We start from the raw sequence: 16,626 nt of genomic DNA, 5'->3' as shown, positions 1-16,626 counted from the left end.
CAGACTGTGTGTTGTTTCATTGAGATTCTCACCATTAAAGGCAGCGAGTGCCTCAATGTCGTCTCCCAGCTCTCCAGTTACAGTCAGAGCCTGTTTCACCTTCAGATTGGTTTCTCTGGGGGAGACCAAGGAAAATCCAAGACAGTGTCAGACATTAGTGTCAACCTAGCATACAAACACCACAGTACAGCACACTTACCCATCTAGTTCAGCTGTTTCCACATAAACTAAATTAAGGGGCTCACTGCTAGACAGCAACAGAAGGTCTGCCTAAGAAATAAAAGCACTGAGTTTAGTTTGGAACTTACTTTTGAAATGAATTTCTTTCACTTGCTTCAAATCTTTACTATAGCCTCCCCAAACTTACTGTGACAAACTCATTATCCTCCAGTTTGACTATGTTCCCAACCTGAACATTCATCCATTTTTCATTTTTGAGTCTGTCAGGGAAGGGAACAAAGGCATACAACACAGAAATGAATCCAAAACAGCATAATTCTTCATAAAAAAGGTATTCTTTTCTTTTTCATTTGGGTTTCCAAAGACTTACTGGCCATCCATGAGGACGTCCACCTTCCGGTTATTCACTTGTCCGTCACATTTGTGTCTGTTCTGCTCAGTTGACACAAGAAAAAGATACTGTTTGCTTCCAAATCTGATATTAGTTTCTTATTTTTGGTTTTCATAATGAGCAGGATCTCTCTATTGCTAATAATAATTTCAACGTACTATATCGTCACTGGCATCTTTGACTCCTGTTATAGACAGCACCAATATCAAAGGGACAGCTGTGGTGAACCATGGCAGAGAGGAGATTTGTGGGATCAACTGTCAACACACACACACACACAAACACACACACAGTTACATATGCAGTTTTAATAAATTGATAATTGAGCTTTTAAGAATCTGAAAACTGAAAGCCTTAAAGCTCATTTCAGTGTATGGTTTACATTAAATAATGTGTTGAAAAAAATTATTTGATAAAGAAGGAAAATTTGTGTCATTTCTAATTTTAAAATCAAATTACATTTTAAAAAGATGGTGTTCAATGTGGAGTTTGAACTCTGATTGTTTTATAAGCTAGTGTTTGCATTCACATAACTATCTGCAGCATAAAATAACTATTTTTAAGCATGCAATTCATTCTGACAACATGTCTACCTGAAGGATGAGCAGGAAGAGGAAGTAGGCATTAGCGAGCCTCCTGAACTGCTCAAAAAGATTAAGTGGCAGGAAGGTGAAGATGTTGTATTTGGAGGTCTTGATGGCATTGTTCTGAAGTTAAAGAAATTGACAGAGGAAAGTTACATGACTGATGTCAGTTTAACAAAAATCACTGTGATTTAATATTTAAATGTTTGTAATGTAATGTTAAAGTTTCATTTTTGTTTTCTACAGCAGACACAGCAACAAGGTACAGTAAAAATCCTAAGATTTCTAGGATTTCACTAATAATTGCCTACAACTCAGATTTATTCAACAAAACTTTTTATTATTTAGCTACAATTTATGTACAACTGATGCTTTGTATCTCAGTCATAACATGCAAATATACACAACTTTATGTTCATTGAGTGGTAAATGCAAAGAGTTGTCTTTGTGACACTTGACATTTGTTGTTGTTGAGTAATCAAATCCAAACAAGCAAAGCATTGAGCTGAGGGTGTGTCCAAAGCTTCTCTTGTCATCTGCTGAATAGGCATGATAACATTTGTTTATATACTCACAGCATAGCGGAAAGATAGGCTGAAAGTGCTGTCATTAGCCCGCAAGCATCTCTCCTTCTCTGTGAGAGAGTAAAGCAGTCAGAGCAGGAGAGAGTTTATGCTACTGTATGTTACAGCAGTACTGAGGAAAGAAACTCAAATTTAAGTTTTGCAAACATTTCAGAGCTGAAAGCTGAAATGTGCACTGCATGACACAAAAACAAATAAAACTAAAACTGTGACAGCCATAAAGTAACTGAACAATGCAGTAAAGTAGAGCAAAGTTTACGTGCATCTAATCTCACCTTCCTTATTTCCATGTCCGCACAACTGTCCAAAGTATGACAGCACAGTTCCCATCTTTAACTCAGGTTCTCCATGTTTTATAACCTGGAAAAAAGTCCACTTTTCAGTTCTAATTAGTGAGTCATTTCAAACCAAATGGGTTTCTATATCAAAAGGTGAGGCAAAAGCGCGAGGGAACCAGTTAATTCCTGGAAGGTCATGTTTGTTTAGAACTGCGATCTAATGTTTAAAAATTAATAGAGAAAAGGTGGAACTATTTAATATGTACAGCACACCTTTTAAAATGGCGATGAGGGAAAGACAAAGCATCCCAAAAATAATAATCCTGAGCTTTCACAAAGCCAAAAATATCTCTCCAGCTGTAGGCAGACATATAACAGTCACATACTTGACAAGATTTCCACCCCTCCCCACAATTTATCTTTGCTCCAAAGCTGTAAAGATACAGAGCCCTTTTAAACTCTTGGTACTGTAGTTAAACATAAGGTGCAATAATCCCTTACTACACAGATTAAGATAAAGATGTACCCTTGACCATTTGACTTGCCCAGTAATCTACCAATAATAATATGCAGGTGTTGTAATTTTATAGAATTTTACTGGAAAAATGTTTATCAGTGGGACATAAAGAATACAAAATGTTGACAATGAAATGCATAACAGCACAAAAAGTAATTAACTACCTAACTTTTCAATTGATACCTAATTTCTTAAGAAGGAAAAACAAAATTTGCGGAAGCAACAACTCATTCTTTGGCATGTTTCAACTGATCCTTCTTCTTGCACTCACAAAAATATTAGATCAGTCTGAATGATGTCGGATTTAAAGGGTTCAGATTCTGAGATGGTTCCTGACAACAACAAAAAAATCATAACATCATAGTTTTCTGAGTTTGAAAACAAATGAAACTTAGTCACATACCTGAAACAACAATATAACTTCTCTTGTCCCCTGGGTCCTCCTCGCACACAGATAAATGTGTTTGAATAAAGAAGACAGTGAAAAAGATAAAGATTTTAACCCTCCTTTTACTTACGTCTTTGATAAAGCAAATCCCGGCCTTTGTCTATTGCCTGGAAAGCCAAGTGTCAGTTTAGTCCCAAACAGAGAAAGGAAGTTCAACTGAGGCCTCCACCAGGATAAAAGACAACAGGAACAACAGGTGAAGCATTGTAGTTGCACCTACACCAGAAGTTTCAGGTTCATACAGGAAGACCAGGGATCCCCTGCACCTAACAGCTCAGAGCTTGTGTAAACAGCACAGTGATCTTTGGACTTGGATTTTGAGTAGGTGCAGGACAGAAAAGGCAGTAAAACAACAGCAAAGGTGAAGTGCTTCAGCTAATCAGAGGGAATGTTATCATAATCATGTATGACAACCTGCAGTGGCTGCACACTGTTCAGACTGAACAGTTGTTCAGTTTTAGCTTCTTAAATTCAGTTAATTTTACCTCTTTGTGACCATAAGAAAACCCCAGTAGGCTGCTTTTAATATAAATTAAATATAATTATGTATTTAACTACTTACTACCAAGTGGTTATTACAGCTTGAAATAGGTTGCTTCATGCCTGATATGTAGATCCAGGGGACCTCAACATGACCCTCTTACTTAGTGTGGTTGTGTGTGTGCATGCTCTCTGATTGGTAACAACAAACTGGATGAATGAAAGCGCATTTGATATGAGAGGACATGCAAGCGTATTAGGTTTCTAAATGGTCAAAACACGCTGCCAGAAGTGAATCTTTACAAATGCACATGGATGTTAACAAAATGTTACATTTCTGTGGCATGTTTGTGATAAGACATTTTTAATACAGTTTTTTGTGATAAGACATACTTGTAATGATTTCTTAGATTTCTTCCCCCAGGGTGGAATGAATGTACAACATAGATCTTTATTAACTTAAAAAAGAAGAATTGGGTGCATGAGTTGAGTTTTACTTAGGGTTTTCTCTAATCCACACAGGGCCAAAGTATACATAAAGGCTCAAGTATATACATACACCCCTGATACTCCCTGGGTAAGTATCCCTTATGAACTTGTATCTTGACTAGATGTTTTTGGTAACAACAAGCTTCTGAGAAAATTCTGGGTGAATTTTTGAGCACTCTTGTCAAAATTGGTTGGCTTCCTGGCATGGACCTGACTTGTAGTCATTCTCACCAGGAATAAGGTTGGAGTTTTGGGAAGACTAGTCCAGAAACATAATGCCATTAAACTTAGTTAAACATTAAATGTTAATGTGTGTTTGGGATCATTGTCCTGTTGGAACACCCAATTGTGTCCAAGTTTGTCACGCTGTCTTCTGAAAGAAACCTTTGGTGGTGACACATTTGAATAACCTGTATTTACAAATGTTTGAAGTGATAATCTTGCATTCTGCACTTCTTTAGAAAGACCTTGCCAACTTGTAAATCTACAGTTGTCATTCTGAGTTCCAATCAATCCACTGAGCAATGCCGAACAAATCCTTTTTATGCTAGCAAAGTGAAACTATCGTTTGTAGTCGAATATGACCAATAATGAGTCAATAGGTAAACAGGCTGGACTTTGTGATGATGATGATGATGATGATGGTGATGATGATGATGATGATGATGCAGGAGCAACACCAACACAGGGCTATCAGAGAAGGCATGCTGCACAATCTACCATGGAAATCAATCATTAAAAGCACCAAATTACTATGACATTCATGCCCATGATGAGTGCACGAAAACCACCGACCACAGCTGTACAACCCAAAGCCAAAACTATATTAAGAGATGGGTGTTATTTCTCTGAGTTCAGCATCAGTTCAAGAAAAAGGGCCATCATCTTTATTTATTTATATCTTGCAATCCTATCGTCAAACAATAAAAGTGAATGCAACTGTGTTTGTGGTAATGAAAATAAAGAATTTGCACTCTTATAACCCACTGGGTGAAATGAAAAAGCTACCATATTGTAGTGGGAGAAAGAGCAGGCAAGAAGATTTATAAATACTTATTAAATGTTTTATACAAAATTCATTATTTGGAATGTTTACATGGCAACAACAGTTTACAATAATGACAAAGATTACACAAATAATGAAGTACAGTGTTTTACATACTGTACTTGATAACTACAGCAGTGATTTAGTGATAGCATAGGGGTTTAAAAATTTTGAAAACACAAAAAAAGTGATCAAAAATAAACAGTAGCAACTTGGCACAAGGAACATGTAGCTTAGAGAATGGCTGTGAAACATTGACCCTCTTAAACTAATAACGTTAATTATTCACAGGGGTTAATACACTGTAACAAAGAGGAGCATTGAGTTGTGGTTGTGACCAGTTTCACAATGTGCACGCACTGAGGGTTTTATAATAGAGCAATAATCATTTTTCATTAAGTCTAACATTCACATTTTCCATTACATCACAACACTGACGCACATCACTTCAGTCCACACAACTGAAAAAACCCCCCAAAAAAACCCATCGTAAACTAATAAGGAGGACCAAGGAAAGCTTTTATAACATCAGAAAGAATAAAGTAACACTAACTATAACACATTAAAAAGAAAACCTAACCCAGATAAATATACCCAATAAAATGATACGGAAAATCACTTGGAAAACTGGACAATGAACATTTTTATGGGCAAAGAAGTAGCTAGTCATCATTGCTGTAAGCCAAAGGAAACACAAGGGCTTTAAAAAAAAAGCAATTAAAAAAATAAAACAAAACAAAGCAAAAAAAGATTACTTTTCTTCATTTATTATCTTTTCATCAAAGTAAGGCCACTCCAAAGAGTAGAAGAAAACAGGACAGAATTATATATGTAAACTTTAAATATTTGTCCAGATATGCAGATTTTATTTTTTGGAAGAAAGTTCAACATCTACTATTTCTAAATGAATAATTCAACAAGACAATTATCTCTTAAATCAAGGACACACATGGTTACCTTGGTTATTAATTGCATGACAAGCACTTGCTTGTCACTTTTAGTTTGAGGGTGTGTATTTCAACTTGTTATGAAGCTGCAATTCAGGCCCAATTTAGGCTACATCAGCAGCTTAGACCAACCACTGTGCAAATCCTTTGACACTGTCGTGGTAAATACGTCCATTTTTGGTGGTAAACAATAATTCCATCACAAGTTTTGAAACACAAAAATAAATAAGTATAAAAAAATAAATAAAATGGTTACACCATCATGGTTATACTAGGCTACATGAGCTAAATAAAGATGGCTCAAATAGAACTCTTGTTAAACTTCCACAGTGAATTTTCTTGAGGATTTTAGTTAAACCTTATTGTTACTGATTTTTATTCCCTCAGGTTTTATATCTAGCTATTCCTTTCCCCGGGGAAATAGGGCTGGAAACTTCACATGGCAAGGCACACATTAAACCAATTAATCCTTCAAATTGATCTGTGAAATTAGCAAAATTAAGGTTTGTTACTTTAAGTACCTTCATTTCACAAAGTATGTCAGTACTTGACCAGGATTGTGTCCTAGCTAGTGCTCGTTCATTCATCAAACAAAACACTCCTTTATAAGATAAAACATAGTATTTTCACATTTACCCAAACCATCACCCAAGGAGATAGAGAATATGGTTTTTAAAAGCCTACTTCACACATTCACAGTTTGCAGAGTGTAAGGCATAAAACACTTGGCCACAGTTTGGGGTGAGGTGGGGTTATTGCACAATCTCTGCACCAGGGAAGTGCAGAGATTTGTTTGGCCCTTCAACAGGACCTGGCATCATCTGTTCCCTTGAGGCTATGACATGCTCACCGTGCCACTCCGGCTGATGACAAAGGAGCTACAAATAAGGTTAAATAGCTGAGTAAGTGGTCACTAACCTGTGAAACAGATGTTGAGTGTGAAGCTTGAGTGAGCCAGCATTTATGTGGCTGTTTGCTGAAAAGCAAATAATATGGATGTTTGAGGAACACTGCAAAGTGACTGTTGGTCAAAAAAAAAAAAAAAAAAAAAAAAAACAAGGTGAGAACATAGCAGTGATGTAAGAGAAATGGCAACCCACTACCAAACAGTCAACAGTAGCTAAGACACATCACAGGTCCAAGAAAGAGTCCACATGTTCATCTACAATAAAAATCGGAGAGGATTTTCCATCCTTTTGTTTTCCGTCTTGTTCTCCAGATATCCTCATCTGCCCTCCTCTGCTGATCGAGTTTCTGACTTCAACCTCACAAATTCCTTGGCCACATCATCATTGGACCTTTGAGACAGGATTCGCAAGGCAGTGAGGCCTGTGTCGTCCATGTATATACGCTGTCCAAGGGGGCACCAGCAGGCGCAGTTGCCTTTCTCCATGATGTCTCTTAATTGCAGCACGACCAAACCCACCACCCGGTCGGCACGACCAAAACAGTAATCTTTGACGCATGCTTGCAACTCATAGCACTCAAAGCCATCTTGGTTACCCAGAACACTGTGAAGAGAGAACAGAGCGTTACATGCTTTGAGTTCTCCAACAGCTTAATGGTGTATCTGTCAGCTTAAAGCTGCAAAAGACTTTCAGGTAGTGTCTCAACATCAATGACCCACTGACATGATTTTATATTTACTTTTCTAGTGGAAATCAATCAAAATATTGTTGTGCAAATCCCCGAATGGACATATACATTTTACATATAGATTTGAATTACATATGAGCTGCAGCCAAAATTAGTCTTTCCAAGTTTTTCTGTTTTGCTTATTTTTTCATAAACTGCAAAATCTGGAGGAAAAAACCCCCAAATGGACTTACAAATGGAAGGTTTCATTGAACTTGGGAGACCAGCTGTTGTTCTTGGACTTGGTCTGGAACTTCCGTTTCTTGTCACTGAGGTGAGGACCGATCATGGTGATCTCCACAAAGGGTCTGAACATGCCAGACGTCTGCCATTTTAAGTCACTGGCCCCCACAACTGTAGTAATAAATGCGCAACATGATAATGTTGTCAGCTGAAGAGCAAATGTTGCTTAAAATGCCACATTTTTTACATCACTTTAAAAAAAAAAAAAAAAAAACTCAGACTGACCTTTAACAGTAACTTTCCTCTCTCCACTCTTTGGATGAGTATAAAGCTCAATGTGGATACACACCTCTCCAATTGGTTTGTCCACACCTGATCCTAATTTTCATGAAAACACACACACGTTAAGTAAGTTTACATGTGACCACATGTAGGCAAAATACAGAAAAGAAACGAAAACCAAGTAATAACGCAGGGTCAGGATGGAAGGGAAATGCAGATGCAGAGGATGGGTAAGGAATGACCTACCAACAGAATGACAAAACCAAATTGTGCAAAAGGAGACTGTGTGGGGAAGAAAGGGAGGTTGGCAGTTGATTTCAATGAAACCTACCCCTGCTGGGTTGTATTTTTTCATTGGGAGTTAACCTAATACCCTTTCCATTGTGCACTGGCACAGAGGCAGCACAGGAGATAAAGAGAAGACAGCAATGATACATCAACAAGTTCCAGCATCAACAACACATTAAAAAAAAGAAAAGAAAAAAAATGGAGCAATTGGTGAAAGGTCTTTCTAATCATGAGCACATAGCACCCTCTGCTGGTTTATCTTTGGTAAGGCTTTCCTTCTGTACCTTTTTACTATTAGATACTTTTATCAGTTACCTTGTGCTTGTTGTGTGGTCACAAACGTCTTGATGAGTGTGTCTGTTGTCTGAGTATAGAGGGACAGAGCGTGGCGGAGTGAGGACAGCTCAGGACTCTTCTCTAGGAAGGCCTTCTTCAGCCCATTCCCTCCTGCATGGAAATATTGCTGCAAAGAGACACAGTGTGAGTTAGGTCATAAATATTTAGATGCACAGCTGCAAGCATCCAATATTTTGTTTCATAATATTCTGACATCTTTTGCAGCAAAATAAAAAGTTTAGTAATGAATTAATGAATAAATAGCAGATATAAATAGCAGATGAAGCTAATCTGAGACAGCATCCTAATGAAACCAAAACCCAGAGTACAAACTGACCTTAATTGTGTCCAGTGCCACATCCATGACAGCACACTGCCTGGGGGACAGGCTTTTAGCCTCCCCTGCCATGTGATCCTACACAGCCAAATGGTGAGCAAAAAGGTGAAATAAAAATAGTTACACTCTTAGTAAATGGTAAAATGGTAAATGGCCTGTATTTATATAGCGCTTTACATATCCAGTCATCCACCCATTCACACACACATTCACACACTAGTAATGGCAAGCTACATTGTAGCCACAGCCACCCTGGGGCGCGCTGACAGAGGCGAGGCTGCCGGACACTGGCGCCACCGGGCCCTCTGACCACCACCAGTAGGCAACGGGTGAAGTATCTTGCCCAAGGACACAACAACCGAGACTGTCCAAGCCGGGGCTCGAACCGGCAACCTTCCAATTACAAGGCGAACTCCCAACTCTTGAGCCACAATCGCCCCAGTAAGCACATTTGTGGACACTTCTTTAAATTAGGGTAACACCGAAGCCCATTTGAGGACACTTATTGTTCAGATATGTGGAGGCAATATGATACCTTGAGTTTGGAGAGCTGACCCAGTTCTTTTGCAGCTGAGAGAATCTGTGCTCCCTGGAATATAATTTAAAAAAAAAGAAGAAAAAAAAAAAAAAAGAGTTATTTATGTATGAAAAAAGTTAATAATTTTGTAATATTAGAAATAGGCAAAGTCATTGCTGACTCACAAAGGTATCATTGCCCTGTGGCAGGACAATAGTCTTCTCCAGGCTGGTCATTACAATCCTCCATAGCTCCTTGAGCACACGCTTCAATACAGTCTTCTCACACACAGTAGCAAACAGTGTCAGTCTGCAAGAACCCACACATAGACGTTGTAAACATACTCTCACAAGTGCTTGTATTATTCCTTTTAAACATATAAACAATACTGAGAAGTCATTCATGAATGGAAAAAAATATGTCTTTTAGCAAAAATGCACAATTAACAGTTTTGCAGTTGCAAAAACATCTTTTTTGCTCTGAAAAAACATTTTACCAAATTAATTAATCACCAAATTATCTCAGCAAAAAAAAAATAAAAAAATTAGACTACAGGACAATTCAATGAATAAACAGAAAACACCGTAGTTTGGCTAAAACAACTACTCACTTTCCATCCAGGAAGTCCATGAGTGGCCGTAGCATGTTGTCAGAGTCAGCCTCCACCTGGTTTTTGTTGTTGGCATTGACTGGTCCTTTGATCTGGTACAGCAAAGATGCCATTTGTCGCATACACTCGTTGATGCGAGTCTGGAAACTGGAATTAAAATAAATAAATAAATACATTATCAATCAGCACAAATGTGTGTTAGCTTTCACAGTTGTATACACACCAGTACAATGTACATACCTGTTCCCAAAGGTTCTACTTAGATCATCCAGCACATTGTTCAGCCTCACCTGCAGGTCATTCAGCAAGTCACAAGCCTCTGTGTCCATCTAAAGACAAGCAAAGACATCATGCCCAGGAGGGATAATGAATCATTTTGACTGAGGCTTTTGTGTTGCGCATATGGTATAAGAAGAGCTCTGAAATATTTTGGCAGAAAAAAGTTTTCGAAACTTTGAAAATAAAGCATATTCAACTGAATGTAGAATGTAGGTGCCAGGTTTTCCAGTGAATGGAATTCCTGGAACCATCAACCAGCAGTTCATATAAGAGTTTCAATCTGACATTTGCAACTTTGGGCCAAAATAGCACGAATTACCTTTGAACCTCTAAAAGCTGCACTTCACAGTAAAAGCCAAGAAGCAGTGAATGGCAGCACGATTTTAAGATTTTCATGGAAACCTGAATAGCTTGTGGGTGTTATGCAGCTTTTTTCAAGTTGTAAAATGTCTGTATTCCATCCTCCTGCAGCACAGTAATTTCAATATCAGACACCCTTGAAAAAGAAATTACACACGCATACATCAGAGCAATCACACTTTTTTCACAGCAGTCTTCAACTTTCCAGAGGTGGAACATTTACACCCCCCCAAAAAAAAAATGTAGTAGATGTATTGCAAGCAATAAGACTTACAAGGACAGGCTGAAGGGAAAAAGTAGGGGAAAAAATTCTTGAATTACTGTAACTCAAGTATATCTGACTCAGGTATAACTGAGGCATCATCTAAATTAGCACAGCCTGGAGGGGAGCTAAGCCATATGGATGAAGCCATGGTGTGGCTCATTAAGTCAATGATTCAATGGCCTTTTGATTCATGGCTTGTCAGGGTTAGGTAGCACCATTAGTGAGAATAAACAGAGGGTTGTGCTAAGCACCGTGATGAGAGGCTGCAGGGAAGGAAAGGCGCTAGGAATGAATTGATGCTGCATATGCTGCATTTTTTTTCCAGCTTTTGGCGTGTATGGAAATATTCACAATGGATGTGTCTGTGTACCTACACTCACCTTTTTGTCTTCAAATGCATTTTCAGTCTACATTGGCACAGAAAGGTGAAGATAACCACGGTTAATAACGGAATAATTTATAATACCTGGGAAACTACAAGAGGTTGATTCCACAAGGTGTTGTGGCAAAAAAAGGATTGCCTACCTTTTCTACTGGTGCATCCATCTTTGTGTGATGGGAATGTTTGTTTGTTTTTTATTAGAGATAAACAAAAGTTTAAAAAAAATGGTCAAAAAACTTTTTTCCCCCCCCCTTTTTCAACCAGGCAAATAATATGTATAAAAATTTAAATTCAACTATAAATACTGAAAGTGAAAAAGTGTGTGATATTGATACCCACCTTCTCCATGTCAGACTATTGCATTAAAAAAGAGGAAATTGCAAAGAAAAAACAAGAATTAAAGGAAAGCAATAGCAGAAGACTCCGAAATGCTTTAACAGGGAATGAGAGCAGGTTTGCAGAGAACCAGGGAAAATGCCACTGGAAGATTCCCACCCCAACTGATGACACAAACTCAATCAACTCCACTATGATCACCACAAGGAACTGTTGTTGCAGTAGGAGTGATTATGACTGCCGTTGCTGGGAGTAGGCACAGTACAATGGGGGAATAGGAGCACAAGAATGACTTGAAAGTGAATGAAGTTAAAACCATTCTGGACCGCAACAAACCTCAGCCTCTATTTTCTCCCTTATTTTCTCTTCCTCTTCCTCACTCTCCTCAAACTATGAGTGGTGGTTAAAAGACAACACACAAAATATGTAAGGCTCATCATTACCCGCCACACCATATTAAAAAAAGAAAAAAGAAAAAAAGACTTTTCTTCCAAGTGAGTATATGCAGGCATGTAAACATGTATACATATACATTGGACTTGCCTCCCATTCTAATGTAGAGTTGAGCTAGAAAAAGAGAAAACAAAAGACATGACTTTGGCTTTACTCTGTGCAAAGAAATAGATTTTCCATAATTACAGAAGTTCACTTCAATGAGTGAAGAGCTGAACTGGACTGTAAAAAAGAGCGAGCGCTTTATTAGCCAACTAGCAAGAGAGTAATGGGTAAAATAAGCTAAAAAAATATTCATATTAAGACTTTGCTAGTCAAAGTTTCCTAGTCTGCAAAAGAAATGTCTTTATTTTGATACCAACTTTGTGGTAATTTAAGTAAATGGGGCAGTAGCAACACCACATTTTGCTGCATTTAGTTTATCAGACAGTTAAGCTCAGTAGCTATCCATTGTGGCTTTCTTTCTATTGAATTTGTGGTAATTTGTTGTCGATAAGGTATTGCTAAATGGAATATTTATGCTAAATTAATATTTTTTTTTATTAACTGTTAATTTGTTATCACTATTATATTGGTTTTACAGTAAAATATCACATATTATTTATGTAATTGCATTAAGAGACATGAAGCAAAATACAAATACCTGTTATTTCTAGTCAATATTGTAAATAATCATAATAATTCACAATACAGGTTACCTGCCTATTATTACTACCACATGGGTTAAAGTAGGTGATAAAAAGGTGGTGGTAAATATGATTAGATTAGATAGATTGGATTAGATGAAACTGTATTTATCCCTTGGGTGGGTTCCTCCGGAAAATTCTGTTTCCAGTAGCACAGCACTGACAGAAGTTGCAGAATGTGAGCAGAAATATACCATATATACACACATGTATATATATATCAATATAACAAATATAGCAAATCCGTCAGTGACCCATCACAGTCAAGGAATAAGATTTTGTAATAATATTATGCAAACTATTTTCCTTTTACTCAATATTCAGTGATGTAATTAATGGAAGTGCCAGTCTGAGACACCCGCACACACAGAGCATTCACTATGTTTCAGTTAATGCCTTTCATCTATGATTATGTTGAGGAATCACCCTAAAAATAAACACGACAATCAAACTACAAAAACAAACGCACCAATGAAGGTCAAGAACTGTAATCTATGCGCAACATGCGCAGGCAAGTAGATGTGCACACATTAACAGCTACAGGCTAACACGTCATTAGACGCAAAGTTCACCAAAGCAGCTTGGAAGGAGACCACAATTAAAACGTTTGTAAAAGCAAACACAATAACACACTCAAATGACCTTAACCAAGCTGAATAGACTTACTTCAAAGAAGCTAACATAGGCTAAAAGTAACTAGAACCTTGTTATTTGTATCTTCTTTTTTTTTTTTTACAATGTTTAACATCTTATATTTTAAAAAGATTTTATAACAAAGAGAAGATGTTTCTGTTTGTATATGCTCAGTGATAGTTCTTAGAAAAAACAAATGGAATCAACAGGTTACACTTATATTAAAAAAAGGAATCACCCCCAAAATTGCAACCGATCTACAAGCTAAGGAAGCTAAATCAACATTCACTGTGACACACAGGGGCTTTGAGAGGGTACTTCAGCTACTCTGCATGATAAAGGAGGATTGTGGACTACATAAGATTATGACACTACTGGTTTAAAGTAAATATTGCACAATGTAAACTACAGGCTAACAAGACTGAACTATGATATATTATAATAAATTTTATTATTGATTAGTTAAAGTCTAACTGCTGCAATCCACAATACCCACCGGAGCCTTTGCTTCATCCTCAATTGCAACCTGCTACTCAAGCCACAGCATAAAGGAAATAATCAATACGGTGCTCCACAGCACACCATGAAAATGATTTAATTATATTAGAAAGATGTACATTTATATGGATAAATATCCACCCTGACCAGACTATATTGGAACCGTACCTCTTCTTCTTCTTCCTCCTCTTCTATGATTTCATTTTGCTTCAATTGTAAAGTGAAAACATTTGGTTGAAATATAGGCTACAGCATCCCACAGCTATCATCCTACGATCACTCCAACAGTATAAGTTAAATAAAAATTTTTTTAAAAGGGTTCCATATAGCTATGATACTGCATGCAGAAATGTTGTAGGGAATGAAGGCAGTGGGGAGGTAACAGCTAGGAGAAAAGCTATTGATTTTCAATGCTCTAGCTACAATATTGATATGGAGGACATGACTAAATTAAGTCTCTGCTTCAATACTCTAGCATAGAAGCATAGGGCTAACCACTGTAACCACTGATCTAGGGCTACACTTTCACTGACAGCTTCACATCAGGCATTAGGCATACAGATCTGAATATAAGATAATATTCAAAGCGTAAGCAAATGCTACTATGTCACATCTTAACACATCTTAATCCATTAACATTTGCCATTTACTTTAAATTAGCTAAACTACCACTACTGTACGTACCAATGCTTCTTGTATTGCAATCTGACACATGAAAGACACAAATGCAACTGTTGTACAGCAAATTTAAAATGTAATTTCATGAATGACTGATGTTTTTCTTTTTTTCTACACGAGTGACGCTACCAATTTATTAACAAAACCGGATACCATCATGCATCATGTCTTCATATCCATCATATTTAGACTCACCTGTTTGGCACCCATTGACTCAAACATCTTTTCCAGCTGGATTCTTAACTGCTGAACATTATTCATTAATACACAGGGCTACAAGAAGACAGAGAGAGACGTTAAGAGTGATTTTGTGATCTTTTTTTATGTATCATGTCCAATGTAATAAATGTTTTTTCAGCACAATTGGCAGAATTGGCTGAAAAAAAAAAAAAAAAAAAAACTTACAATCTTCTCTTTGTCAATATAAGATGGAAAATTCTTGGTCAGCATGGCACTGTACTGCAGAAGAACTTTGGCAATTGTCTGTAAAGACAGGTAGAAATAAAGGCATTTAAACGGCATTTACGGAAAAAAAAAGCTATTTAAAATCAAACTTCTCTCTTATCTCTTCAAAGGGGGATAATATTGTACTTCGGGGGTTTCGCTAATCAACATAAATATTCCAAAATGTGCTTTAATGTATTCTGTAGCAAGGAGACAAACAAATTCTAAAGTAGGACATTTTTCTCAGCAGACTTTTCCACAGGAGGGAACTGTTATGCCTAGTTCAACAATTCTTTTTAATCCAGCAATATAAAAATTCTCTTTTGCAAAAAGTCAAAATGTCCCACAAGACATTGCTATAGTGATTTAATAGTTTTTTCCCTCATATTTCGTGGTCATTTTTCAGAAACATTGGAAGTTTAAAGCAAATCTTTATTAATTCTAGAATTGTTAAACACAAATGCACACCATATTTCATGCAGCTCGATCAAGCTGGTTTGACTTTAAATGTCATCATCAGGTGGAGTACATTACCTTGGAAAAGCGGCGACTATACTGAGCCATGACCCTAGGATCAGGACATTCCAATTTCTTGATAATCTCAAAGCTCTGGTTGAGCTGGGTGAAGATGTCCACCACAGAGCAGGAGAACAGAGCATGCTCAGATGTCTGCTGGAACTGAGATGAGTACACAAATGACACTTACTTCTTATCAACACTCGTATAGTAGATAAAACAACATCTACAAGCAGAATGTTAAAGAACATCAACAAGATTTTAAAGCAGCTTTTTAATGTCCCCATGCTGATAGCATGGCTGTATCTGTAAACACAAAGATAACTTTTTTCAGTTCAGCACTATTTTAAATTAGAACCTCAAAGGTATCGTAGAGATATCATATCAAAGGGTAAGTTCTAGTTTTCTTACTCCATCTTTTTTGTCTCTTTCCAGAGCTCCATTCATAAATTCCATAGATACTTCCTCATTTTCGTCCAACCACTGTAGCACAAACTGCACAAACCATCTAAAAGTGAGAAATAAAGATTAGCAAATATGTTTGTTTTTTTTAAAACACAGTTCCTTTTATTTTTGTTTAGATGGATTATCAAAGTCAAAAAAGGCAATAACATTTGCCTTTTCTTGTGCCTGTCACTGAAAAGGTCAAATGCACTTACGATGGGTAGTCGGGTACAACACCCTTAAAGACTGGCAGCTCCTTGACATATTCATTGTAGAGCCACTTGACCTTGAAGTGCAGGTTCATGTAGTCTGTGCTCTTACACAGCCTGTGCTTCTCATGCTCTGCCGGTTTAAAAACATAAGGAGCCATATGAACTTAGGGATGTGAAGATTAAAGTCAACGTCCCCATTTTAGTAAAAGCTAATATAAGACAGCCAAAAGGTAAGGTGAAGCAATCATATGGTGCATATGGACTTCTGAGTATTGTAACAAAACCTCAAAGAACCCCAATGCATACAAC

General features: G+C 37.2%; 2 protein-coding genes across 10 annotated transcripts in view; both read right to left on the bottom strand.

Moving 5' to 3' along the window:
• LOC102304457 (phospholipid-transporting ATPase ID) overlaps positions 1 to 4,893 on the bottom strand; it is a gene marked incomplete at its 3' end in the record, with an annotated part of 9,142 nt that extends 4,249 nt beyond the window's left edge. Inside the window, 9 exon segments of the mRNA XM_042214960.1 lie at positions 6 to 115; positions 200 to 270; positions 368 to 440; positions 551 to 612; positions 730 to 828; positions 1,165 to 1,278; positions 1,731 to 1,789; positions 2,015 to 2,099; positions 3,053 to 4,893. Of these exon segments, the coding sequence (XP_042070894.1) occupies positions 6 to 115; positions 200 to 270; positions 368 to 440; positions 551 to 612; positions 730 to 828; positions 1,165 to 1,278; positions 1,731 to 1,789; positions 2,015 to 2,069 (643 nt within the window).
• A 104-nt stretch (positions 4,894 to 4,997) lies between these two features.
• Positions 4,998 to 16,626, bottom strand: part of LOC102301432 (protein unc-13 homolog B) — a 27,570-nt gene continuing 15,941 nt past the window's right edge. For 2 of the 9 annotated variants that reach the window (XM_042214955.1, XM_042214956.1), the window contains 15 exons: positions 16,321 to 16,447; positions 16,073 to 16,169; positions 15,680 to 15,823; positions 15,107 to 15,184; positions 14,897 to 14,974; positions 10,372 to 10,460; positions 10,132 to 10,278; positions 9,707 to 9,830; positions 9,540 to 9,593; positions 9,005 to 9,082; positions 8,647 to 8,794; positions 8,375 to 8,431; positions 8,047 to 8,139; positions 7,773 to 7,932; positions 4,998 to 7,454 (listed from right to left, as the gene is read on the bottom strand). In XM_042214955.1, the coding sequence (XP_042070889.1) occupies positions 7,169 to 7,454; positions 7,773 to 7,932; positions 8,047 to 8,139; positions 8,375 to 8,431; positions 8,647 to 8,794; positions 9,005 to 9,082; positions 9,540 to 9,593; positions 9,707 to 9,830; positions 10,132 to 10,278; positions 10,372 to 10,460; positions 14,897 to 14,974; positions 15,107 to 15,184; positions 15,680 to 15,823; positions 16,073 to 16,169; positions 16,321 to 16,447 (1,760 nt within the window). In that variant the 3' untranslated portion in view covers positions 4,998 to 7,168. Of the gene's footprint in view, positions 7,455 to 7,772; positions 7,933 to 8,046; positions 8,140 to 8,374; positions 8,432 to 8,646; positions 8,795 to 9,004; positions 9,083 to 9,539; positions 9,594 to 9,706; positions 9,831 to 10,131; positions 10,279 to 10,371; positions 10,461 to 11,415; positions 11,443 to 11,560; positions 11,582 to 11,756; positions 11,772 to 12,089; positions 12,144 to 12,296; positions 12,321 to 14,021; positions 14,055 to 14,191; positions 14,231 to 14,707; positions 14,729 to 14,896; positions 14,975 to 15,106; positions 15,185 to 15,679; positions 15,824 to 16,072; positions 16,170 to 16,320; positions 16,448 to 16,626 lie in introns of all 9 variants that reach the window. The other 7 variants (XM_042214957.1, XM_042214958.1, XM_042214950.1 and 4 more) reach the window with 6 other exon arrangements.

Source organism: Haplochromis burtoni, unplaced genomic scaffold (assembly GCF_018398535.1).
Source record: "Haplochromis burtoni strain Fernald_Lab_line unplaced genomic scaffold, NCSU_Asbu1 Contig_632, whole genome shotgun sequence".
NCBI lineage: Eukaryota > Metazoa > Chordata > Actinopteri > Cichliformes > Cichlidae > Haplochromis > Haplochromis burtoni.
The sequence above is the reverse complement of the archived record's forward strand: the minus strand, read 5'-3'. Positions and strand labels throughout refer to the sequence as shown.